The following is a 27,118-nucleotide window of genomic DNA, read 5'->3' as shown; positions in this document are numbered from 1 at the left end:
TAACAGCTGATTATAAAAAGGGCTACCACAGAATTCTTGGCAATCTCTAATTAGCCTACAGGAAGAGAAAGTTGGTCTCGGTGTATATTTATGGCAGCAGTCCATATGCTCTCAGTACATGACTGCTATGGCAATTTAGTTTTACAGTAAGCTGCTTCAGTCAGATCCAGGGAAAACAGGCTTTGGCACACTGGCTTAGAAGCAATCACTTGTGCTGAGAGCTGTAGACACATTGCTCATTGAAACTCTGAGGTATCGGCTTGATGCCATTCTTCTTTCAGCACACACAAATAGACAAACAGCATGAGCAGCTTACTGAACATATGCTTTCAAGATGGTACTTTAGAAGCAAAAGTTAGCTCAAAAGACTCATGCTCACCACAGACAAAATCTTCCCAAAAACACAACCAAACCCATCCATATTCTCACAGTATTTATCATATATGCTTATTTGTAAGAAGAAACAAACTATATAACAATATTTCTTGAAGAAATATTGCCTGCTGTTTTACAAGCAAATACAGCTCAAAATGGTTCCCTTCCTTATCAGACCACCTGAAAAAGGCATTTCCTCTCTCCTGTTCTCAATGATAGATGTCTACCTAAGTCCTAACCCTAATAGAAATAACACTTAGAGACTCACTATGCCTCACCCATTAGGCACTTCCAACTAGGAAATCTGCTCCTGTGAAAAATAGGACATAGATGGGAAATGAAGAAGGCTGCAAGTGCAATTCTGTCCTAAACACCTTGAAGGTTACATCTCAAACACACACAGACCGCAAAGATCAATGTCACTTGTGGGGGAAGGCTGAAGCAACGGGTTACTTAGCCTAAGAGAGGACACTAGGAAGCATAGCATGATGTTCTTGTGCTGGCTGGAAAACATGCTGGATAAATAATGTTCCAGCAAAAGCATTCCTATTGAAAAGGCTCATGGCAGATCAACAACTGGCATCTGAACAATCCGATGGCACTTTTTAAAAGGCCATTTTTGAAGAAAGATGAAATTACTGATGCTTTACTTATTCCGATAATAGTTATAGAAACATAAAATAGTATAGCAATGCTATTGTAACCAATCACATAAAAAAAAACTTACTAAATCAATTTTCCCAGTGTTTTTACAATCTCTCTAACCATCAATTTCCTAAACTTCTCTAGGAGATTCACCAGTTGAAACATCTGGCAGATATAGGAAGGCTTCAAAATACTCTTTTAAAACTAAATGGAATTAAGTACAGCAGAACCACCAGTAATATTATAGAGAGATGTTATCTCAACCCTTTTGTCTGTTGTAAAACAGACTGAAACACAGGCAATTCTCATGCAACCAACAGCCCTCCTTTTCATCCGAAGAAAACTTTCACCTCTTTCCAATGACACCTTGAGTGTCTCAATGCAAGTTTTACAGCATATAGTTTAGAAACTAAATACCCACATAAATTTAAGAATGCTCTTCAGTCTAGTAAAATTCCACTCCCCGATGCATTCTTGAAGATCAAGCTTCTGCCCACTTTCAAGCACAAATTTTACCTTTAACATCCTGAGCTGCACTATCACATTCACCTCATGAGGTAAACTGTGAGGATAATAATGGGGTAGTATACAGAGAAAACCTAATAAAAACCCAAGTCATTGCTCAGTATGATTCATGAACAAGCATGTGATCCTGGTCTCAAATGGCCTGGACTTCAACACGCTATACAACAGACTGAGAAGGGGATATAGTCAAGACTAGGCAATTTGCTTTTCTGCTAGCAATCTAAGTAAAAGTTGTGTCCTTAGAGCATGTATTACTGAAAGTTTTTCACATAATTTTAAAATACCTTCTAGGTTTAGTTTTTCCATATAAGGTGTACTTGCATTAAAACAACAACAAAAAGCAGTTCAGAAAGCTTTCTCTAGACAGGAACAAGAAAATAGACCCTACAAAATCCTGCCAAAGAATTCATTGAATGTTGCAGGTTACAAAACCTGTAATAAATTAATTTAGCCATGCTTATACATTCGTTGTATGATCTGCTTAAGGGAGAAGAAAGGAAGAAGTGGACAATGGAAAAAGGCAGTGTACTGAAGATGACAAATCTAATTTAACAGAACCTAAATTACATAATTAAGTACAACCCTTGATAAGAATTATAACATTTTCACTTCAGAAGAAATAAGTAAAATTTATTGTAGATAAACCCCCTGCATATCATTCCCCAAAAGTGATAACCATCCAAATTTGTAAAAACAAAGGCTAAAAGTATTTTAAAGTCAAAGCTACATTCTATTCTGTACTTCACCCTGCCAGGCAGCCTCTCAAAAAAAGAAAAAAAGAAAAAAAAAATTTTTTTCAAAATTGTGAGAATGCCCTGTCAAGGCTTTTCTGCCAAAATTTACAGCTATCAAACAACTGGCAAAGCTGTAGTTCTTGATTCAAATTACACAGTGTGGCTGGAAGAACAATGTATTACCAGTAGCAGGAAGGACAGCTGTGTACCACTATCCCAGTGCACAAGCTGGAGAAGCCCTACCTGTTCTTTTTACAGAAAGGGTAACACTTGGAAGGCACCATTTCTCAGGGAAATACAAGCTTTGAGAAGTGGTAGACATGTCTGAGAGAGAATATTAGCATATTTATGTATCCAGAACCATTCTAGACTGTGTGCATCAAAACCAGAAGTGTACTATTTTTTTGCAAGAATTGCTCTTTTAGCCAAACACCACCTCTCCCTGAGGCACATCTCTTACGAGTTAAAAGGCAGAAAACCAGGCCATAGCAGCAACAGAGATCCCAGGAAGCAAAGTAAAGGAGACAGAAAACAGTAAGAGAACAGCAAACACTTCCCTCAGAAGAGTCAGATTCAACAGAATCTGACCACATCTGACAGCTAAAAAGAGGAAAAAAAGAAAACCAAGTAACATTGGACTACAAACTCCAAACTGCTTATTTTTGAAAGTAGAAAGATCCCAGGTACTGGCACTGAATTCACTAGGAATGACAAACATGAAGCTGAACAACTGTGAGAAAGTAGACAGCTGATCAAACAGACTTTTTGAAAGCCCTAGCCCTGTCTATTTTTTAATTGAAAATAGTCTTTTACAAAAGAGATCTGAAATGTAGCCCAGACCTGCATAATCATTATTTCTGTCCACTTTTGCTTTGAGTCTTACACAATTGTTATTAGGCAAAGGCCTTTTTTGTTTGTGAAGATCCAAGTCAAACATACTCCTTTACCTCAGAAAGTACCCACGTTAATATACTAGTGCTTACCTGAATTGCCCAAAGCACCCCACAGGGATACTGACCTTTTAAACTATCCAATATTAAAAAGGAAGACTAATACCTATTCATACACACATTTATTTATAGTTTAATTACCAGGCTGCATCAACTACCCATGCGGTACTCTTTCATTCATTACACCCTGAAATCAGCTCCTGTTTGGCAGGCACTCGATGGGTTCTGCTTTGCATACCCATATGTTTGAGTAATTAGAATCATAGAATAGTAAGGGTTGGAAAGGACCTAAAGATCATCTAGTTCCAACCCCGCCTGCCACGGGCAGGGACACCTCACACTAAACCATCTCACCCAAGGCTCTGTCCAACCTGGCCTTGAACACTGCCAGGGATGGAGCATTCACAACCTCTCTGGGCAACCCATTCCAGTGCCTCACCACCCTCACAGTAAAGAACTTCTTCCTTATATCCAGTCTAAACTTCCCCTGTTTAAGTTTTAACCCGTTACCCCTTTTCCTGTCACTACAGTCCCTAATGAAGAGTCCATCCCCAGCATCCCCATAGGCCCCCTTCAGATACTGGAAGGCTGCTATGAGGTCTCCACGCAGCCTTCTCTTCTCCAGGCTGAACAGCCCCAACTTTCTCAGCCTATCTTCATACGGGAGGTGCTCCAGTCCCCTGATCATCCTCATGGCCTTCCTCTGGACTTGTTCCAACAGTCCCATGTCCTTTTAGGTGAACCTGAGCAGCCATGCTAGTTACCCCTGGGAGAACAGCAAAATGTAGTAAAGGAAAGAGCAATCCATAATGCTAGAGATTAATATTATGAATGAAGCTGTAAAAAGCCTCCACAGAAAACAGTCACAGAATGACTGTATTTTCCACACATGACACCTACACCTCAGATAACCCAGTCTTCCAAATGTTGTTTTAGCCTTCAAAAGTGAATGCCTGCCTAACCTGCATCTTCAGATAACGAATGGCTTCCCCCTTCCCTGCAGGCTCTAGGAAAAAGATCTCCTTTTCATCATTTGCACAGGCCTTTAAGTCACATTGTAGGTGGATCAGTAAACATTTTTGTTTGTTTTTAAAGAAAAAAAAATAAACTATCATACATTAGGATGCAAAAAAAAAAAAAAAAAGATAGTAGCTTGGTAAGGAAAGTGGGTACTAGGATTTCTGAATTGTGCCATTTGTGCTTTCTTTCCAAGCCTTTTAATTTAGCATGCCTCTACATCATTTGGTATTCAAGTACTGACAGATTCATAATCAATTTTTAATTCTTTGCAATTACTAATAAATGAGCACCTTCACAAGCCATCCACCTTCCTACTGAAAGTACCTTTTCTTGAAAAATTACTCAAGCAAAAAGAAATCCTGCTGTATTACTTGATCTACTAGCACAGTCTGAATTTCTTTGAACTGCTCCTGAAAGTGCCATTTATACATCCCTTAGATCATTTCTTATACTAGACCTTATTCGGTTTTGAATCATGAACTTAAGTGTAAGTGCTTCAGGAGTCTGGAGAAACCTCTAATCTCACCCATTAGCATCACTACCTAGGATTCACTATGAAATACACCTTTACATTTATTTTATCCAGTAAATACACAAGCGAAAAAGCACACTTTGGGAAAAATAGCAGCTTGAGAGGAAAGAAAGAGAAAGCACAAGCCAAGAAACACAACAGTGAGAGAGAAATCAGAAGCAAAATCAACTTCTCTTTGAAGGGTCGGTACCTTTTCCTGGACAAAGCTGGCGTACCCCAGGGAGAGGGGAGAGAAGTCTCATTTGTCAGGCAAGGAGGGATCTGTTCTGCACGACTACAGACAAAACAGACAGGGGTAGGACAGATAGGTTAGAGAAGAAACCAGAGGCCATAAGCTTATTAGTTTTACCAAAGCACCAAAAAATTCATTACTGGGATCCATTCTTCAGAAACTACACAGGCGACAAAGGACACTGCTGAACGACACGCATCGGGTAAACATACAGGCATGCAAAATGTGTACTTGTTTCATTGCATGACGCTGCAGTGCTTGTTCATTACTCTGCAAAGGTTTATTGATATGATCACACTCACAAAACAAAACATCTTCTAATGTTAAACAGTGAGAACTGAGAGGAGAAAGTAAAGCCTCAGTAAATTAACAGTTAGGTACCATTTAACTAACACGGGTAAGAAATAAAATCAAAGTAAACTTAACAAATAATGATGATGAAAAACTCTGAGAAAAAAGGCAGGATGCAGTTATTGAAGATGAGAGAAAAAAAAAGGAACTTAAAAATGTATCTTATACAACACCACCATGGGATTTACTTACCCCATTGATTCCTCATACTCCAGTTAGTCAATGTTATATAGTATGTACAATGCATTCTTAATACACATTTTCCTTACCCTAGCTGAATGCTTTAATAATACTTTAAAATTCTACCAAGTAAATTGATTTCTGTGCTTGGCTTTTATTTGTTTTGGAGGGGTTTTGTTTGTATTTTTTTGGGGGGTGTGGTTTGGAGGTTTTTTTGGTTGGTTGTTTTTTTAAACAAGAGAAAAGCATTTAGATTTGCTGCTTTGTTGGCAAAATGTTCATTAACAAACCCATGAAGTTTGCATTTTATTAGTCACTTAGTTTAAGAAGCCTGAGCAACTGGCAGCTCTATTAATATCTCAACATACAGAGACAATGCTTGGAAAAATCAGACCCTGTGTTATACTAACTGGGTGGCCCATCTTATTAAAAGAGTGTCACATGCATCAAATAGCTGGGGTGCAGAAGCTCCAAGGTCCCAGAAATGAAGCTTAGGTCTGTGTTTTACTGTTTTGTACTTCAAATTCTGGAAAAGAACTACTGCAAGACAAGCCTATTAAGCCTATTTTCAATGCATACTTCAGTAAGTTTTGTAATTTTGAATCAACTTTAAGACATACATTACTGTTCATTTCAAATCTCAAGTATAACTTAAATTCTAGTTGTTTAACGCTGTGTCTCCCAGTTACAGACTAGCCAGAACTTTACAGAATGTGCCAATCCATCAAAATGTTCAGTCTATGTGCGTTTAGTAAAGAGGAAAGGAGACTGAGGAAGAGACCTTAGCACTCTCCACAACTGTCTGAAAGGAGGTTGTAGCAAGGTGGGTGTTGGTCTCTTCTCACAGATAACACAAATTGGACAAGAGGAAATGGCCTCAAATTGTGGCAGGGGAGGTTTTGATTGGATAGTAGGAAAAATTTCTTCACAGAAATGAATGTCAAGCACTGGAATAGGCTGCCTAGGGAAGTGGTGGAGACACCATCCTTGGAGGCATGCAAAAGATGTATAGCTGTGGGACTTAAGGACATGGTTTAGTGGTGGACTTGGCAGTGCTGGGTTTATAGTTGGATTCAATGATTTTAAGTGTCTTTTTCAACATAAATGATTCTATGATTTTAAATCCATCATGATATTATCTAATTTATTACTTTAAAGTCCCATATAAAAGGAAACATGAAGTTAAGGTGTGAGGTTCAACAACCAATTTTTCATTTGACTTAATAAAAGCATAAAAATCTAGTAGTTCCGTATCATAAAGCAACCAGACATTCTGCCTATCAACCAATAGGTTGCTTCAAGACATCATATATAATAAACTGACATCTGTCTTAATTGCTGCCGTGATGAAAACATTCAACATCAGAGAGAACACTGCATACTCTGGAGAATGCAAGCAAGCTAAGTCAATATTTGGTCAGATGTTGACACCTTATATTCCTCTTGCTGGAGTGAAGGAACAAAGAAATAGATTAACATGGACATACAAAAGCTTGCAATGAACATATCTGAACATATCTGAAGAAAAATACTTTGGGGATCATCAGGGTGGGGCAAGAGGAAGGGCAGGAGGACAGAAAAAAGAAAGAGGGGGGAGAAGCAAAGTTCATACCTGTCAAAAGAGTCTGTTGCTACCTTGTAGAGGTAAATAAAAAGTTTGCTGCAGTGTCTTAGTGTAGGTGACACAGAATCCAGGGATATTAGGTCATCCTCCAAAAGTCTTTGAAACAGTTGTGTATTTGAAGGGAAGACATTCAAGGGACTTATTTTTCTTAAGTCTGAGAAGCAGCCAAGTAATCGAACAGCATCTGCCAGTTTTTCATACTGGATCTCTGTTTTGAAGAAATGAGAGTTGGCTGGCTCGTAGCGCATTGCTGCAGTCAATGTGCAGAACACAGTGTGAAGCAGTTCAAACACTTGATTCTGGTTTACTTTCTCCCAGCCATTCTTAGGTGGTGAGCACAAAGACCTTTCCATAGCAACGAGTAAAGATGTCACATACACAAATCCACCAACTTTTCTAAAAACAGTCCTTGTGCGGTGACTTTCTCTCAGCACTGAGAGCAGGGCCTACGGACAAAACAAACAATCAAAATGAAGAAGAAAAAAAAATAAAGCAGCAGCATTACAAACAGCTTGTAAAAAGGTAAAATGTTTCTGTTTGATATGCTAGGAAAATCCTCATGTCATTGGTCAGAACTTGGTAATGCCTGAAGTCTTCGAGGATCAACTGTCTACTGCAAGAGTCCCCATCCTCAAGTTCTCACAAAATAAAAAGCACTGCCCCCAATTTAGAAATAAGAAATTAAAGGGATAAATAAACCTGCCAACAGAAAAGACTTGACCAAGCCTAGAATGGAACCAAAATCCCCAGGTAATTCCCTTAGTGACAAGGGAGAGAAAGGAATCTACTCTGCTATCACACTTCACAAACAATTTCAAATAGGGTGGGCAAACAACTGCCTGTAGCAACGACAAATCTAAGTCTTGGAGTATCTTAACCAGGTCTCCCAGACATCTACAATGTATAAGCACCTAGCAGCCACAAAGCCACAAAAACACTCAAACATAACATGCTGACTCAAAACGTCAGCAAAGAGCTAGCAAAAAAACACCCCCCTTAGTTTTTACCCTCCCTCTATAATAAAACCCATAAATCTCTGAATTGAGTGAAACTTGACTGTAGGAGTTGCTCTTTAAAAATAAGACTGAGAGATACAAAAATGGATAAAACCTTACTGGCTGAACAAATACAAAGCCACAGTATAAACAGCAGAAACTGCATGAATCTAGGTACTAGAGAGTAACACTAATTTATCTGTGAAGTCAGGGAGTGGGAAGCCTATCCACCCAATCAAAAACAAACAAAAAAACAGCTGTCATGGGAAGTTTGACCCACATGAGAATATGGAATATAGAATAAAAAGTCTCTCTACATGAAGCACACAAGCAGCAGAAAAACTCTACTGATAAAGAAAAACAGGCTAGGGGGCATCTTCCATCCCCAGGAGTTTACTTCTTCAGAATCACGTTTGGGTTTATTTAAGTATTCAGAAGATGGGTAGCGAAACAGTAACTACCATTCCTTTGAAGGCAGTATCTCGTTTCCTGTCAAACCTGGATAAACAGTAAGAGACACATTACTGCACCATTCTGGGTTGTCAGTCCCATAACCAAAACTTCTGAAAACAGCACCAATGGAAAACAAATAAAACACGTCAGATGAAGGACAGAAACCTGACTTTGGATATTGAATCTGCTGGGGAGCTACAATATTCTTTCTCTCCTCTAAAGTACCATGAATGAGACATGCTCAAAAAAAACCTTGAAGACCTCGAGAGACAAAACATGTCAAATGAATCATTGTAATACTTTCCTTTCTGTCTTTTGGAATAATATTAAGTTACTCATCTGCCAGAGAAATATTACAGCTCCTTTGAACAGAGATGAACTTAGATATCTCAGAGCTCTCTCCAAAAGACTCATTTACTTTATGCTACTTGCCTCAGATTTTTTACCCTAAAATAAGTATGTCAATTTACAAAAATAACATTAGCTATTCTGAGAAGAATTTATGGGTCTAGATTAGCAGCCAAAAGACCTTATATGACAGAATAGAGATGATAGCCTTCTTCCTTCTCCACTCACAACCTTACTTTCTGAACTTCTACTGTTTTGCTGAAGTAAGAAAGTTCTTTGGCTTTATCTTCTGCTATGGTCATTACAATTTACATTTACACAAACTAATTCAACATTTAGAAGTAGCAAATTAGTAAAATAAAGTAATCCTGCCACAGGAAAATGCAAGCCTCCACTGAAAATTAACTTACGTGTTACATGGTTGTTTTCTTGTCCCCTCATGTATTCTCTTTTTTTTTTTTTTTAACTAAATAATTCTTCAGCAGGGATTATTATCATAACTGTAGAACCTCATTTCCTATCCACTGAGGCTGATTACAAGTGATGATGCTAAACACACATACTCACTTGCTAGCCTTCATCTCTGATTCTGAAACCTGCCATGGACAGATGGAAGAAAATAAAAACCATGCATCTAATTTCAGCTCCAGAGACAATCCACATTAAGTAGCTAAATACCACCCATGCAATCCAATGCCCTTCTCAGTGTTTTCTTTTTTAAAACAGGGGCTTAGGAGAAAGAGTCATCAGCAATACTTCATTTACCCTTAAAATGTCCGTTTTCAGCTGCAGTTCTGTAGGTGGAGCCGAGTGCATCAGTCCCAACAAAGTGCCCATATCATCTTCTCCACTAGGTGATAACACCAACTGCTGGATGATCATCAGGGCATGCTGTCGGCACTGAGGATACTTAACTATGTTGTGCACGCATCTCGCGCCACCAAACTCCCTGAAAATACCTACTCAGAAAGAGAGGGGTGAGGATAAGCACGTAAGAAGTATAAAAAAATGCAATCAGTAACAAATAATGACAACAAAACATGAAAGGTGCTTATTTTAATTTTTACAGGTTGAATGGCAGGGGTTTAGACCTATGGATGCTTAAGTATCTTACTTAAAAGTATTTTTCCTCTCCTACCACAAACAAGAATAGAACTTGAAAGATATTCTTCTGGCAATATTTTTCACTAAAGGTGCTGAGTACAAGGACACAAAGTATTGATACATCAGTTCCAAGAATTTCCTTTACTTCTGTTACTCCAACAGTAGTTATTCTTTTCATGCTAGAGCTCAGAGAGTCACAGAACAAAATAAAGAAAAACATGAAAACCTCCATCTTTACTGAAGACTATATGCTATTTTAGTTAAGGATAATGATTTTATTAAATTTAGTTCATTGCCAAAAACATAACTAGCCTGCTTCTGGACAAGATGAGAAAACTAGGAGCATTGGTTGAGAAGTGAGTCAGCCTATCCACCAGATGCGTAAGATTCTGCAGTTTTCTAGTGGCAAGACCTATCTCTGTAGAAATAAAGTTTAAGTAAAATAATAGTTTTCAAGCTAGCTGGTGACTTAGACGAACACGTGCAATATTAAATGAAAATTAAATGAAAATTCATTCTGAAAACATCATAAAAACCAAACTAGTATATGGCACATATAATGTTTTTAGTAGTATCAGCACCTAAATTAATTGTTAATTGTTAAAGTAGCACCTATGTTAATTGCTGAAGATTAAATTTGAGTAGGGAAATGGATCAATACTGCATTACTGCATCAAAGGTGTCATTTTCCTTGTGACCATAAACGAAAGAGCAGTTTAAATGACCAAGTTCGGGATTAACAAACTAGTCAGGACAATGATTATTCTAATCTACACACACAAAGCTCAGTTTCACTATCCATTTTCAATTTCCTGCCTCCTTCTTTTTCTGACATTCTTTGGATGAGATATGGACTTAGGCAAGGCAAAAGGAGAGGCTTCAGACCCTGATACAGTTAAATTGGTTGTATCCCTTTACAGGCAAAGTGCATCTCCTTAGGGGTCAGGTCTCCTATTTTGAGAGAGACTGAGGTAACATTTTATGCTTCTTCCACTCTCGGTGTAGATTCCCAACTATCCAGTGCACCTGTCTTGGTCTGGACACCCAAATTTCTTCTTTGAAATTTGCTTATCAGTTAAGCAATATTCAGAAAACCTTATCAGAGATACCAGTTTAAGATCAGAAACCAAGCTTTGAGTGTGGTATGAATCACTGCAATTCTGCACAATGCCTATTTATGCATCTGTGATGACCTAAAACCTCTGCTGGCCTCTGGAGACAGTGCCACTGGGCTCACATCCCAGTCATGCTGCACAGAGAGCAAACACAACGTCTTTGAGAAATGGTTTCTTAACTCCTGTACAGCTCTGTCATACTCCTCCACTTGGAGAGCTACTGATGAAATGAGGCTCCTGAACTTTCCAGGAGTCCCCAGAAACAACATCTGTGGCATCATCCCAGAGTTGTGATACATTTTACACTACCCTCTGTGTTTCTCTGGTGGATACTCAGAGATTAACTTGGCAGTGAGAAGTAGCAGTGAGGTACTGCTGGCTGCTTCAAGCTTCTTACAATTTAATAGCAGCCAAGGATTTCTCACAAGTCAGGTGAGTTCAGATCACAGTCCAAATCTCACAGGAGCAAGGCTCAGGTACCACAGATCCTTATACCACACAGGTACATATAGTCCAGTCCTACGGACAAAGACCTGCCACTTCTAAAATATGGGGTATTTCCAGTCCTTCAGAGATGCTATCATCATATACTTACACCACCACATCTTATTCATCCTTAGAAATCAAACAATCCTGAGGGGTTTTTTTGTTTGGGTTTGGTACTTTTTTCCCCAATTTCTCCTTTTATGAAAGCCTCCACACATACCTTCATGTCAAAAGCAAAACTTAATGATGTACGAGTAACTGATTACAACAATTCATCTGTAATCTATAACAACTCCCCTCTGAAACCTCCTTATTTCAGCCTAATTCACTGGCTTCTTGGTTTACCACTGAAGAGATTCATCTAGTAAATCAAAGGTCATGGATTTTTTCCTTTCCATTGACAGGAGACGTAGCTCCATGGACAAAAGGGAAGTGAGAAAGGAAAGACATCTCACTTTAGCAAAGCTTCTGGCAGTGTCATCTACAGCTTTCTTATAAGCAACTTGACAAAATAGTCTAAATGCAGTCATGACAGACTGAATGTATAACTAATTGAAACATCAGCTTGGAGTAACCTCTGCTTCGCTGCAATGCCTTTCTGTTTTGACTAACGTCATGCAACTGGGGTTTATCTTGAGTGCCATAACATGTTTCCTGATGGAATGAAGATCTTAATTATTAAGTACACGGACAGAGCCAAGCTCACAGATGTTGTAAACGCTCAGTAGGCAGAATTCAAAAGCCATCTTTGAAAGGGGTTTGAAACCACAAACTGAAACAAAACAGAATTTGAAAACAAGCACAACAGTGAAATGGCACAGACAACTCCAACACTGGGCCCGAATTTAAATAGAAAAATTTGCCTATGCAAAATCATAAAAGAAAAAAATTACAAGCTTTATGTCATTAGGCCAGGGACTAATGTTTAAAGATAGAGCCGTCAACCAAGCTGGACAATTTTCAGGACTTCATTCTTAAAGCATTTCTCAGATGGTAGCTTCTACTTAAATGAAAACAAAACAAACAAAAAAAAACAACAAAAAACCGAATCCAAAAACCTGGAAGTGAGAAAACACGAGTCAGAACTGAAAAAAAGGGAAAAAATCTCCTGCACAAATAAGGATGTTTCATGGCCTCCAAGGCCTCTGTCTAATGGAGCAGACAAAAAGGATTTAAAAATAGTTATCATCCTTTCTCAAACTGTTATTTCAAGCTCTCAGAGACAGCTTTTACTAATATGAGATACACATACTGTCTATTTCAATGTCACTAATTCTTGGCTAATGAAGCATAATATAAACCTGCTTGATTTAGAAAAGGACACTCATAACAGAGCCCTATTTAGACATACTCCCTGGGAATATGCCTTTAAAAATGGAAATCCATCTTTCATTAAAGACCAAGCATTATTAATCACATTTAAATAGATGTGACATTGTCAACAGCAAACTACATGTCTAATTATATGCTTAAATTTATCAATATACTACCTGTATTATAAGCCCTCCTACAAATTACTATAGTACTGTTTGAGGGTGATGGGGTGTGGTGGTTGCATTCAAGTGAATAGCAGAGAAACTCAAGTTAAAAAGGAACACTATCTTGTCCTCCTTTATTTTATGCACTCTAGTTTATGCTGCCTATTCTCTTTTATGGAAAAATCTGGCAAGAGAAAAAGTGTATTTCAGTGTATTTGCTTACTTGCCTGAAGACAGAAAGTCAAGACTACTCTGCTTTCAGGCAAAAGTTACTTTTTATAAATAATTTTACAGCAGTCTCTCTACTCACCTGCATTTGTGTTTGATCCTTGAAGTAGTACTGTCAAGGTCTCCATAACCAATAAAGCCAGTTGCTTTTGGTCCTCAAATGAACTGTTTCTTGGATCCACTGAAAATAATTTCAGAAGCCAAAGCAATGGTTAAAATCACTCTTTTTTAAGATGCTTCTTGATACTTTTCACAGAAACTTTTATTTAATTTGCTTCCACAAAGAACATGCAGCCTGACCATATTCCAAAGCAAATTAAGATTTAGTCTACACATGTGTTCCTGGGAAACCTTAACTATATAAACTAACTTTTCAAACAATTCAAAGACAAGAATTTAAACAGAAGCTTCTGAGCACTCAAAGCTCCGTGTCTGACACTGCAGCTGTATGTGGTTTCACATCTCCAACTGTTTTCTTGAAGCCAGAAAAACATACCATCTTTGAAGACTTAACAGGATCTCTTCTTGTTCAGCATTTGGTACTTGAGAAGTGAAATTCCACATAAAAGCACAAAACTGCAGTCACATAATTACAGTAAATGTGCTGATGATTCAACAGACGCACCAACACTGAAAGTTGCATCTTAAACACAGAGTAACTTTTTCTTTTTAATTACTTTAATAAGAAGCAAGCCACAACACAAGGGCACATGCATCAGGTAGCACTCTAATCAAATGACAACTTGGTCCATTAATTTTAAGAGAGAATTGATGTCTTTTTCAATGGGGTTGCTGGCAACAAAGCTTTCTAACTCAAAGTCAACTGCTACCACTCACTAATGAAGCTTCAGATGATAAAACCAGGTGAAACATCAACAACTACAATTAAAAAAATAAGTGTCATGACGCACACTAACTGGACTGCAGCCTGAATAAAGAATGTAAAAAATAATTGTGTGTGCACGTATGCATACAGGGCACTTGGCAGCACCTGCTTTTCAGGCTTAGCAGCTGTGCAGCCTCTGAGATGTTCAATTCTGAGGATAACTGACTTTTTCAAAACTTTTCTTGGTTTACAAACACTTAGAAATTCGTAGACCCAACTTCTAAAAAAAAGTCTGCAAACTTGAATACATACTCCTACTAAGAGCTCAGATACACACTCTACGGTATTTTTTCAAAGCTAGGGCTAAACACAATGAAGGGTACAAGTACTTTTTATAAGGAAGAGTACCAATATCATGTATGTATTGCTCCTTCACTTGCTCTTTTCATGTTAAGTAACAAATATTAACATATGCAGTAAAAAAAAAAAAACCCACAACATTTAAAAAGGAAAATATGAACTCCTACAATTTTATATTCATACAGAATCTTTCACTGAAGCTTGCCTTGAGCTTCTCTTTACTGTGAGGGTGGTGATGTACTGGAATGGGCTGCCCAAGGAAGTTGTGAATGCTCCATACATGGCAGTGTTCAAGGCTGGGTTGGACAGAGTCTTGGGTGAGATGGTTTAGTGGTGAGGTGTCCCTGCCCATGGCAGGGGGGTTGGAACTAAATGATCTTTAGGTCCTTTCCAACTCTAACTATTCTATGATTCTATGATTCTCACAGGACTTTAAGAGAGAAGTAATTCCAATGAGCTTTTAAGATGGCACAGCAGCCCCCAGCAGAACTCAGCCCTCTTAAGTGCTAGCCTCCACCATTTCCAGCTAATAAAAGATACTTATTAGTAAAATAGAAGAGTACACACTACCTTGATCAGTCACTGCCTGAGTGGGATCTTTCAGAAGAGCTGCATATTTATGAAGAAGATTTACCATCACCTCCAGAAGTCCCACTTCCCTGAAGACATCCTTAAAGATGTAGTCATGACGGGTGAACTTAAGGAGTGTCTTCGTGGCAATGATGCTACACTGAAAAGAAGCGCTGGATTTTAAAAGGATGCTCACACTGATTAGTTCTTTACAGGGTATGTAATTCAAACTGAAGACAACAAATTCCAGCATTTCAAAGTATTTGGTCTGCACTTCTGGAAGTTTAGGAATCTTCTCTGCAAACTGAGACAAGGTGTGCTGCGATTCCAAAATGAAGTAGTTGGCGTTGTCAGCCATATAAATATTTGTGATGGCATCAAGGATGATTTGTGCTAGATAGCTGGTTTTTGCTCTCAAAAATGCATTCTGGAGGACTGAAAAGGCTTGAATATTCCTCACACTATGACCTAAATCAGGAAACAGAGTGGGATGGGAAGAAAAAGGAAACAGAAAGTTCTTAGTCATCATAAGCAATGAGTAAACTTAATAATGATACATGCATTTTAATAAATGTGAACAAAAGAACATTATGTCAAATATAATAGAAGGTTTTATTAGAACTCTTTCAAAAAAGCCTTTGCACAATCACTTACAGTGCAAATCCTGCAATCTACTGTACATTAAGATGGCATTTTCCTCCTTGAAAGTGTTTACATAGGCAGGTAAGTGAAAGATCATCTCTTTAAAATAGGTAAGCAAGCTGACCTATTGTTAAAATGCACAAAATGATACAGCTCTAGAGACAAAACAAAGCCTTCCTGTCAACCACCCAGGCCATAAGAAAACTCATTACAGCAACAGTAACATGTTCTGTATTCCATAATGCAGAACACAACTCTGTCCCTTACAAGTGTTTGGCAGGTTAAGTTTAGAATAACAGCCATCCATATCCCCTCACTAAACAGAGCAGTAAACAATGACAAATCCTCATCAGCCAGGTTCAAAGTTATATAGCATGGCCTCTAAATTATCTTTTTGCTTCCAATCTTTGGCAATTGCCTGTGAGAGGCAAAAGCTACATATAGAGAAACTCCACATGGCAGTGCACAGCCAGCAGTCACCTTCCTTCCACAGAGAGGCTGCCTTGTCTCAGGCCTGGAATAAATGGCATGAACACCCATATCAGTATCAAAAGGTGACACAGGTCTAGCTTTGGGAATCAGGCGTGGGAATAAGAAAGCTTTCGTAGGGTCTGGTACAGTTAACAATTAGGGAATTAAAACAAATGGAAAGAGTTGTAAAGTATAAGGTAGCTAGAACATTAGCACACAAAGACCTCACATCTTTAAAACCTCAGTCAAATTTCTTCTTATAAGTACTTTCAAATTGAAACCTCATTCATTTAGCCAAAGAATGCATCATTCATGAGTGTTCTCTGTGGCCCACAAATTTTTCCATAGGCAGATATTATTTTACCAAAGAAATGCTTTTGCTAGAAAGGCTTTGGGGTACTTCTTTGGTAGAATAATATCTGCCCCAAAGCCAACTTTTTTAACTTCCGTAGGAACACTACAAGTCAAAGTGGACAAATCCCATGATGTAAAAAACAACTACTGGTAAAAAAATATTTTTTAAAAAATAACAATCAAGATAAGAACTTGAAGCATTCCAAACAAAGCATTTAGGATTTTCTAAAAATAAAATCTTATTTTCAAACAAGCTGTGAGCAAACTGTTAACCTGATTTAAAAACCCTTTCATAAAGAAAGAATCCTCATTCATTATATATGCTCTGTGGAATGCTACTCTCTCCACTGTTTATAAACTAAGTTGTCCAATTTAAGTCACACAGTTGTTCCTAAAAGGACTTTTTTTACATGCTTTCTTTATAGTCAAGAGTGTTACAAAAGGGATTTAGAGTTTATTAAATGTGACAGGAGGAAACAACTATTTATATTCTAATTTGATATTAACAGTTGTTAATCAAGCAGATTAACAAATTATCTTCAATTATTGTGAGGACCCCTGAAGAACCCAAATCTTAACCAGCTCTTTGGAATTCAAAGAACTAAAAGGATTTAAATAGAAGCAATTAAGAAAATGAGCTAATAAGGTCTTCATAAGACAACTTGCCAACGTAACAAAAAGCAGGTAAAGGAACTGAGAAATGCTGTGACAAATACAAGAAAATTAAATAGAAGAATTCCTTTGGAGATTGCAATAGTCCATGGCTCTCTCATTCTTTTGAATTGGAAAAGCTGATTAGCTTAGCAAAACACAGAGAAATTAAGCTTCGAGTGGGACTATGACCTTTTTTCTCTATCTAGTGCAAAGGGAAAACAATTCCCGTGAACAAAGAATTCTCTCAGTACAAGAGAAAAGAAGCCATTGTCAAAGGAACCTAGATATACAAGAGAAACAGTGAAAGCAAATCCATTAGCCTATAAATCTATAAACATAAACTTATTACAAGAATTTTTCTTGTAGACCTGGTATAACTAAATCCCTTTAAAAGTCCAAGTAATAAAATTAGCTCCATGATCACTATTAAATTCCAAACTCCTTAGCTACATACAAGACTTACTTGAAATTTAAGTTTATACACAGGATATGAAAAATAAGGGTTTTCTTACAAAACCCTTTCTCCCCTCAGACTTCTGAAACCTTATCTCCGTATCATAATTGACTGTGGTTGCAAGCACACCACATATTTCGCCACACTGTGATGTATGATGACAAAACAACAGTTTCAGCTTCTAAGTTACACATGCCTAAGCTGACAAAAGCAAACAGAAAGCGGGGGGGGGGGGGGAATAAGAATAATAATTTAAAATATAAAAAAAAATAAAATCAAACCAGCACATCAGCCTTTCACATCAGTTTAGTAAAAGCAGCTTAAACCACCATAACTCAAACCACTGAATGTCTCCATTACGATAAGCTCTTGCAATGGCCACACAGAAACTGTCAGCTTTGCAGTGAGAGATGTTTGACTCAGCCTTTAGTCCTCAGAGACAAAAGCCCTGCACTTTCTTCTTTGGGTACCAACCAAAAAACACAACCTTTGAGACCAACAGAACTAAGTATTTGATCTGCAATCTTACAAAATAACCTAGACTCAATTGCAAATGGTTTGTGTAATACAGAGCTTCTCAGTATTACTAACCTTTGCCTGCAGGCTGTGGGACTGCAAATCCAGGTAGTAGGAAAGGTACTCCAGTGGTAACACCAGCTGGCTTTAATTCATTGACACCATACGTTGTTAAGGAAGTTATCAAATTAACTAAGTCCTTCAAAGCATCCTTAGATTCAGCTTCTTTTGCCTGTTCTAATCTAAAGAAGATACAATAAAGTTAGCAACGCTAGTTTATTTCAACTCAAATCACTTTAATACGATATCTCTTCTATTTTGCTCCATTAATTTAGAGAACACACTGTCATTGTCCTGTTCCTGCAGTATTTCCCATGTTCTCTGTTCGTATTTCATACCATTAAGTCAGTCAAATGTTATGACAGCATACATTTATTTGCTGTAGAAATTCACCTTGTAAATCCTTCCTTGAACTCAATAGTCTGCTAAAAAGCAGCACAGACATGAAAATTACTTTTCAAATCCTCTTACAAACATGAAGCTATTGGATAGGAAAATGCCTAGATAGTCTGTCATTAAACAAACCTGTAATTAACTTGCTAGACTATATCTGCCACTTTGAGAAATTAATATTTTATGCTAATGAAACGCTACCTTGGTAGAAGCCTAAAACTCAGAAGTACACAATGAAGCATTTTATTAGAACTACAGACCCTTACCTTGGAATGCATGAGGACAGAAATGCTAACATCCCATTCCAACCACTGTTTCCCACCAGCAACACACCATCAATTCAAATCCTACAAATGGACTCAAAATCCTAGAACAATTCTCATTTTCTTTTTACGTCATCAAAAATTCAAATGCGATGTCTATGTCTGGTATCTATTTAAAACAAATGGCAAACCCTAAACCCCTAATCATAATATGTGGTAGAAAATTTAGTTCAAATATTTGGGTGCCAAAACCTAGCATTCTAACCCCCCAAAACGAATGGCTTGAAAGAGGGAGACAGCAACATTAATGCTTCTCATTAATGGCCATTAATAGCATGTTTTCTAAGCATCTTTGACCCAAGTATACTTCATAAGGTGTACAACCATAGACACGATTTCCCAGTTTGGATTTGTAAAACAACTATTTCAACAGCTAAACATGCTGCTTCAGGAAACTTCATATCCAAACAAAGCAACATAGACCATGGATTTGATACAAATAATGCAGCATACTGAGGAAGGAAAGAATGAAGTTTCTTCCATAGAAAGAAGTAAAATCACAGGTGGATCATACATTCAATTTTTGTTTGGGTAGGCATTTTCATTACCATATTTTTTGATGCATTAGGATATTAGCATACTTTTAATAAAAACACAAATTGAAAATTGCATACATACACTGATTCCCTAGTAACATGAGAGTTCTCTCCAGCACTCTGCTATTAGAGCTTACGTACAAAAATGTCTCTTCAATACTAAGTAGCCTGCACCACATCTATGTACATGATTTTCCATTATATTAGGATGTTAAAACAAAAAAGTCATAAAATTGTTTAGGTTGGAAAAAACCTTTAAGGTCATCAAGTCCAATTGTTAACCAATTACTGCCAAGACCATCAATAAACTGTGTCTCTAGACAAAAACAAAACAAAAATAAAATCCAACCAAACCCAAAAGTCAGTAGTTGCAAGCAAAATTTATTTTCTGAATTCTTTCTAAATATTTAGCACCAGTTGTTTTTAAGCATCTGCTTTCTTAGCACATACAGAAACATTTAGTAATAACAGTACCAGTGAATAAATTAAACAATGTACTTTCATAAATGGTGAGAATAACAATTTCAAGTTTGGTTCTAATATCTTAATTTCATAATAACCTATAATCATTTATTTCTTCAAACCTATTCAGCAATTCTTTATTAAGAAATCTTTTCAGAAGAAGATCAGTGATATGTTGCATTCCTTCAAGCACTTTTGCATACCTGAGGAGGAGGTCACAGAGGAAGTTGTATCCTTGCCATATCCTAAAATCATCCAACAACGTCTGGGATACATCACTGGAGTCTTTGAGAAAACAAGAAAGCCCCGCAAACATCTCAACTATTTCTAGGGGAGAAAGGTCATCAGACTGCTGCATGTTCTGAACACACGTGGACAAACATTCCTTTTCTGAAAGAATCACAATTAAGAAATTTAGAATTTTTGTGACATTAATCACAGCAAGAAGTGTAACTTAGTAATGAGTCACAGCAACCAGGAACTTAGTTAACACTCTCTTATCACATAACATTTAATATCACAGAGCACTTGAAGACGACTAAGATTCCCAAGTGGCTTTGGAAAAGAACCCTAACCTCTTTTTGCCAGCTCTTGTCCCCCTTTTATAATTCTTCACTCTTCTAAGGAGGAGCCTGTGTAGATAAATCCTAAAACCTAAAAAATTTGATCAGATAACTCAGCAGAAAAAAAATGACAAATATGGCAACTATAAATATGTCCAAAACATCTTTTTTTTCTTTTAAAACAAAAAGTTACACAAATCACTGACATAACCTGTTGCTGATGTCAGGTAAAACCCTACACGTAAGCCGTTACACCCTGTCTTCTTATTGTTACTCTGGTTAGCCTTTCTTTTTGCTTGTTTGATAAATCTTGATCAAAGAGAGATAGCTTGCCTCATTCTGCACACTTCTCACACTCCATCAGTTTACTGGTCCTGTTGCAAAAAGCTTTGACAAATCTCTGGTGAGATTTTAGGTTGCACTCCTCTTTTAAAGGTGCTCCCTTCAATTATCTGCTACTTTAACTTTGCAACATGCTCAAGGCAAGTGCAAGTCTTTCTAGTTAAACCAACAACAAAACTTCTCAGAGATCAAATCAAAGCATGAGACAGTGAAAGGATGCTCCTTTGAATATCATAAAATGTTGCAGCTTTTTTCTTGAATATGAGATAAGCCTTTTGACAGATGCTATCTAAGTTAGGTTCTTTTTTTTAATCAACAAGCAAGAGGGAATGTTGAATGGTTTTCTGTTTAAGATTTTATTTCACTTTTTAAAGAACCTAGAATATGTTTTCATATGCCAGCCTCACTGCTCTGTGGATCAAGCCCATAGAGAAGTGATAATGGTAGTAGCTGCAATATGCCAAAGGACACAGTCAAAACTTAGTTATTTTCTTTGTTGTGCTTCATCATGTTTTGACATATACACATACACCTACACTCATCAAAAACCCACTAGAAGGCTGTTACAGATGCAGGGAAATACCTATCACCATGTAAGTCCTATCTGAAATATTTAACTGATTACTATTCTATGCTTACAAGTGATACTGTACATTCACATCTTTCTCACTGGAATTGAAACATGCTGCTAGCACAAGAAAAAACACAGATTGAATTTTTCTGTGAAATATGTGGGAGCAGCAGGGTGATGTATTTCATAAACTGTCAAAATGGTTTTGTGAAGCTTTGTAACTACTTGCTTTCCACGGTGTGAGGAAACTGGGTTTCTTTTTTTTTCCAGTAGGTGTACACTACTAAAATGTATGATAAGGATGTTAGTTCACTTCAACACTCATTTCCATTTAAAAACTACGAATGCTTTCTACGTGTTCCTATACTCTAAAAGCCCTAAATATAATAGAAACATATTCTACCTAATTTCCTACCTCAAATCCTGCATACCTAAACACTTATGCAGTTTTAAATAAATGCAATATGAGTATTTTGTAATCAAAGCTGGTCCTAGGCTGCCAACATACTTTTCAACACTGGTTTTCATCTTGCTTTGCTCTCACAAATTTTTTGTCATGAGCCAGTTTGGCAACTGCCCTTGCTAAGCAGAGCATAACCAGTGCCTTGCAAGATACATGATGAATAAAGTACTACTCATATCAGCTACCAAAATCTGTAACCAGCTACAGAAATATCCCTGTATGTGAGTTTCCGTGCCTGAAACAGTCAGGATGCTATTTCTCTCAAAAAAAGGAGATAAAACTGAATGATTCTGATTGCTTCGATCATTTGGTGTCTCACAGGCTGGATTAAGCCCTTGAGGTTATTTTAATTTGGCCTTCAGGATGCACAAAACCTGTAATCTACAAGTTGCATGGCAAGGTGAGGAAAACAAGGGCCCAGCAGAAGATACACAGGCTGGCTGAATGGTCAGTGATCTAGTCAGTCAGCCAACAGGGAAAACACAGGGTCTGGAAACCCATCTAGCAGCCACACTTTTCCCAGCTGTGTCCCAAAATCTCCACACTTGGCTATGACACAGGCCCTGGGACAGGCTATTTGTATGCTTCCTAGAAGCACCAGTATTGATGGTACTAAGACCCACTGCTATGCCCTTTGGGCATAGGCATGGGTCTCTGCCAAGAAAAGTAGAGCCTCCCTGGGCCAGGCCCTAGAGACAGTGTGCTTGGTTGGGGAAGCTGGGCTGAACCACAGGGGACGAAGCCCGTTGGCTGTTCAATCAGTCAGCACTTGGAAGTTCTCAAGTGTTTCTGCGCCCATACACCATGCTCCCTCAAGCATCTTCTAGTGCCTGTTATTACACAGGGATTGCTGCTATCAGGGTATGCTACCCCTGATGTCCTGAATAACAGGGAGCACACTGCAAATCAGCACTAGTTTTAACAATCTTACCCAGCCTCTTCCTGCAAAAGCAAGGTGTCTGGGAGAAAGATTCGTCTCCCAGTACACCCAAATTAGCTCTTCCCAGTTTGCATAATGCACCTGTATTTACTACAGAGCAGCAGCTTTCATGGGCATCTAATAGCTCAACCTGTGTCAGCAGACCACACGGACCTAGTTCCTCTTCCTGCAACTTCCTCAGACATCTCTATGCTTTTATAAAGGCATACTTGTCTACAGTGGTACCAGACAAGTAGCTGTAAACACGGCACTGCGAGCTTGCCTTGCACCTCTACAAGAGGCTGCTCTTGCTAATTCAAATGCAGGACTGAAAACAACTAACCCCTGTTAAGAATTAATGCTCACAGCAAAACCCCCAAACTTATGCGCTCACAGCAAAAACCCCAAACTTATGCATCTTCCCAGTGAATATTTTTCAATACAGGCAGTTACTGAATTTATCAAAGCCTTTCCTTTCATCATCATAAACTCTACACCAAAACATGAGAGCATGAGAGGAACTATAGAAGTGTTCTGAGATTCTACATGTGTGTAAATACTTACAAAATGCCTGGAAGTTTTCCTTGATCTATTATTTTCATGCCTATCTCGTAACTAAGAAAACTATGAAAGAGCAGCAGAGAAAAAAAAAAGAAACATCCCCAAAAACAACCAATAAATGATACTGAAGACAGATACATACCATGAATATATTTCACTACATTGACACTAAGGCCATGACGCGATATGGTCATTAGTACTTCTCCTGCACTCTTCCTCCAAGGCAGATTATAGGGAGGGCACCATGAGGTTATTGCACTGAACAGAAGCTGGAGATCATCCTTTTGAGCAAGCTCTTCCGCCGGGGACACAAAACTGCACAATTTTACTAGGATCTGAAATAAGGAGTCATTAAGCATCTAGCATTAGTACCCTGATCATTGCTAGTCTTAGCAAAAGGCAAAACATTCCTCCATTTAGCATACACATTAAAAGAAGCAATACGCTGTTTTTCCTTTTTGTGCTGTTTCTATAATTTGATTTGAAGACAGGGTTATTCAACTCACGGTTATTCCAAGTCCCAGTTCAGTTTAAGATGATTAGCAAAAGATTAGCAGCAGAATTTAAATCTTCTAGGCTGACACAGCATACTTGCATGGATACCAGGTTATTCCATTCTTGGAGAATCTGACAGCTACTTAATTTACAGGTCTACAGTGGGACACAGGCTCTGCAAAGCAAACTGTAGTATCCCTTCCTAATGCAGGAAGAAGGCTACTGATGGGTTGTTTGGAGAGCTGCATTCATAACGTCTTGGTCAAATAAAAATGGCCAAATAAGATCAGATAGAAGAGTCTGGCAGAAAAGGGTTCAGCAACATTGTAGACCTACCTGGATAAGTGGCACCTGGATCTGAATTTCCAGTTTACCATAAACAAAACAAAACACAACCAGCTGCACTCCCTTTTTATACGTTTTGAGGACATCTGATGTCCATTTTGTGTCTTGTGCATGAAAAGATGAGTCTCTCTCTCAGAAAACTGGAGGAAGACTTTGCAAGGCTGCCTGTGTCCAGAGGAGGAGGCTTAGAAGCTATCTGAAACCTCACCTATTCCAGCCAGCTCATCATAGATCACCACGCTACAGGCCTTAAAGAGGGACAGAAAAGACCTAAGTGGTAGCATAGGGGACCCTACGTGATAACACTGATCATTTATCAACTCTTCTGACTGAAACACAACACAGCAGTTTCTGAAAGATAGCTCACGGTACATTGTGCTTTCTGCTTTAGAAGACAGCCTACAGTACTAAGACAAAAAGAAGAGGCAAACGCATATGTTCTCATACACTGTTACTAGGCAGGCACTGGCCAGTAATTGTGGGAATAAGGCTCATCTTTATTTCTACAGTTGCAGGCACCAAAATGCCTCTCAAATAGTATTCTTACAAATCTTGGCACTGCCTTCAAATCCCTGAAGGATGTGACTACTGATAGACCTCCTTAGTTTTGCAAATATGGCCACAATCAGAATCACAGAATGGTTTGGGCTGGAAAAGACCTTAAGATCATATAGTTCCAACCCTCCTGCCATGGGCAAGGATGCCTCACATAGAAATGCATCCAATTTGCATGTGGAATCTGGCAGTATAACCACTGACCCCTTTCTAATAACTGTCAGCTTCTTCCAAAAGCTCAGAAGAACATATGGGAATTTCCTTGCAAGATCTCCAGCTGAAATTTCAGAAAGGAGCGTGTCAGATCGAGTCCCTGGAATATCTAGGGACAGTTGCAATAGCGCAAGGTCAGATGGTTCCCACATTTAAATTCTTTGCTTCCATATTCATGGTTTATTTTCATAATTAAAGGGAAATTAGTGTATGTTAAATTAATCCATAAGTTATTACCAATACTAATTATTTTACTATGTCTATTTCAATCAGTAACGGCCCAAGATACAAAGGCAAGGACCAGTTAGATTAAAACAGAGTAATAGTCAATATGTTGCTCCTTTTAAGCAGCTGAGTGGAAAAGCTGCATGCATTTTTGTGGAGGAAATATTTGCCAAGGACAGAAACCACAAGGGGAGTGAAAATTCAACCTCAAACTGTGCTTGCAGGAAAATACATCTTACTCTAAGCCATCATTTTGTGAAGAATCAAAGAGCAAAAACTGGTTCAAGTGAAAAGTTTTCTCATGTGAAGAATTTCCATTCCTCAAGCAAATTCCTTGACCTGTTTTACCTTTCTTACCTGTACAAAGACTTTCTGAAGTAGCGCTCGGCGCTCTGCGAGAGGTAGTTCATTCTGTGCTCCTCCAACTACCTCAGGCACATGTGGAAGGTCAAAAAACAGATATAGACATTTCACAAGCGTGGAAGGCACTGACATTGTAGTCATGCAGTCCACAGTTTTCTGGGGAAAACAAAAACAGAGATAAAAAACAGTTCAACATATTACTATATTCAAAAAGTCACACTCCCATAAAGCAGTTGATTCAAATGCTGGCTTTTCATTCTCACACCTTTGGTGAGGTGTCCACATGGCAGTACAGATTCACCATCTATTCTTGAATGCCTACCTGAAGAGCAACCTTAAAAATAGGATCATAATTTATTTACATGACAAAGGCACCCAGTTCAGAGCAGTCACTGCACAAGACAGAAACAAAAACTGACAGCCTCTGCCAACAGAAGCTTACAAGTTAATTATAAGACCTTCAGCCAAGCCCTCATTAGCTATCTATTCTTTGTAGCAGTAGAAATGAGAGTGGGAGGACAACTATTCAATTTATGCTCTCACTTGGCAAGAAGGTATAAGCAGGCATAAGGAACAAGGCAGTAGAAAATATGAAAGCATCAGTGGGAAGAGAAGACAAATTGGGGTGGAGGCTGGTGACACACTAAACACAGATAAGATGATTGGGCTGAATTGTAAAGGCAGATTAGAGCAGAAAGAACAAACCATGCAGCTGTCCAGTACACTGCCAAAGATGTGCTGATAGAGAGCAGCACCAAAAGCAGAGGCAGTAAAGATTCATGCTGTGCATTAATCACTCATCACTGCTCTTGCCCTCCTTGAAAGGGGAGCCCGAGTTCAAAGTCCAAGTGATTTAGGTGCTGTATTTGACCTGCATCTCATGGGGCACTAAGCAGCAGCATGCAAAAGAAGCCTTCAGTGAACAATAAAAGTTAAGTCTATAATTCAAAAGAACTGAAACCACAAGCAGCTAAAGCAGGAGTTCTGTGGCAGTAGAACAGAAAAAGGATCTTAACATAGAAACCAGAATAGAGTTATATCTTTTAGCGCCTGTTCATGCAGTTCATTATTTTATTGCTTTGGTGTCTCCCATCCCACAACTTTTTAGCCTTGCTGTTTGAGACTTACCTGTCCTGATGAAGCTAGTAAATTGATTGTAGTGAGCAGCATCCAACCCCTACTTGCTTCTTCACTTTGATTGACCTCCAGAAACTGGACTATGGCACGACTTGCAGCCTCTGTAAGGGGGTAGTTAAAAACATGCAATAAAAATTCAGTCAGATGGTCTGCAGAAAGGAACACGTCCCTGAGCACTGAGCGTGAATTCACCTCTGAAGCACGACTTGAAAAAAGGACCAGGCTTAGGCCTACACTCTCCAGACACACATTCCAGTCTTACACATACACTTGGCTCCGAAATTAGCAGGGCTGTAAAAAGTACGTCTTTAGGTCATGTATTATCCTTCAAATGAGCAGACAGATTTCTGTAACATGCAGCAACTTCTGT

General features: G+C 38.3%; 1 protein-coding gene across 2 annotated transcripts in view; it reads right to left on the bottom strand.

Annotated features, from left to right (window-relative positions):
• Positions 1 to 27,118, bottom strand: part of WDFY3 (WD repeat and FYVE domain containing 3) — a 171,612-nt gene that overhangs the window by 74,020 nt on the left and 70,474 nt on the right. For both annotated transcript variants that reach the window (XM_062602808.1, XM_062602807.1), the window contains 10 exons: positions 26,740 to 26,849; positions 25,606 to 25,767; positions 23,558 to 23,750; positions 20,200 to 20,386; positions 18,298 to 18,464; positions 15,132 to 15,599; positions 13,458 to 13,556; positions 9,730 to 9,923; positions 7,157 to 7,614; positions 4,972 to 5,055 (listed from right to left, as the gene is read on the bottom strand). In XM_062602808.1, the coding sequence (XP_062458792.1) occupies positions 4,972 to 5,055; positions 7,157 to 7,614; positions 9,730 to 9,923; positions 13,458 to 13,556; positions 15,132 to 15,599; positions 18,298 to 18,464; positions 20,200 to 20,386; positions 23,558 to 23,750; positions 25,606 to 25,767; positions 26,740 to 26,849 (2,122 nt within the window). The remainder of the gene's footprint in view (positions 1 to 4,971; positions 5,056 to 7,156; positions 7,615 to 9,729; positions 9,924 to 13,457; positions 13,557 to 15,131; positions 15,600 to 18,297; positions 18,465 to 20,199; positions 20,387 to 23,557; positions 23,751 to 25,605; positions 25,768 to 26,739; positions 26,850 to 27,118) is intronic.

Source organism: Pezoporus occidentalis, unplaced genomic scaffold, assembly GCF_034315485.1.
Source record: "Pezoporus occidentalis ecotype Australia unplaced genomic scaffold, CSIRO_AGI_Poc_V1 ctg79, whole genome shotgun sequence".
In the NCBI taxonomy this organism is placed as follows: domain Eukaryota; kingdom Metazoa; phylum Chordata; class Aves; order Psittaciformes; family Psittacidae; genus Pezoporus; species Pezoporus occidentalis.
The sequence above is the reverse complement of the archived record's forward strand: the minus strand, read 5'-3'. Positions and strand labels throughout refer to the sequence as shown.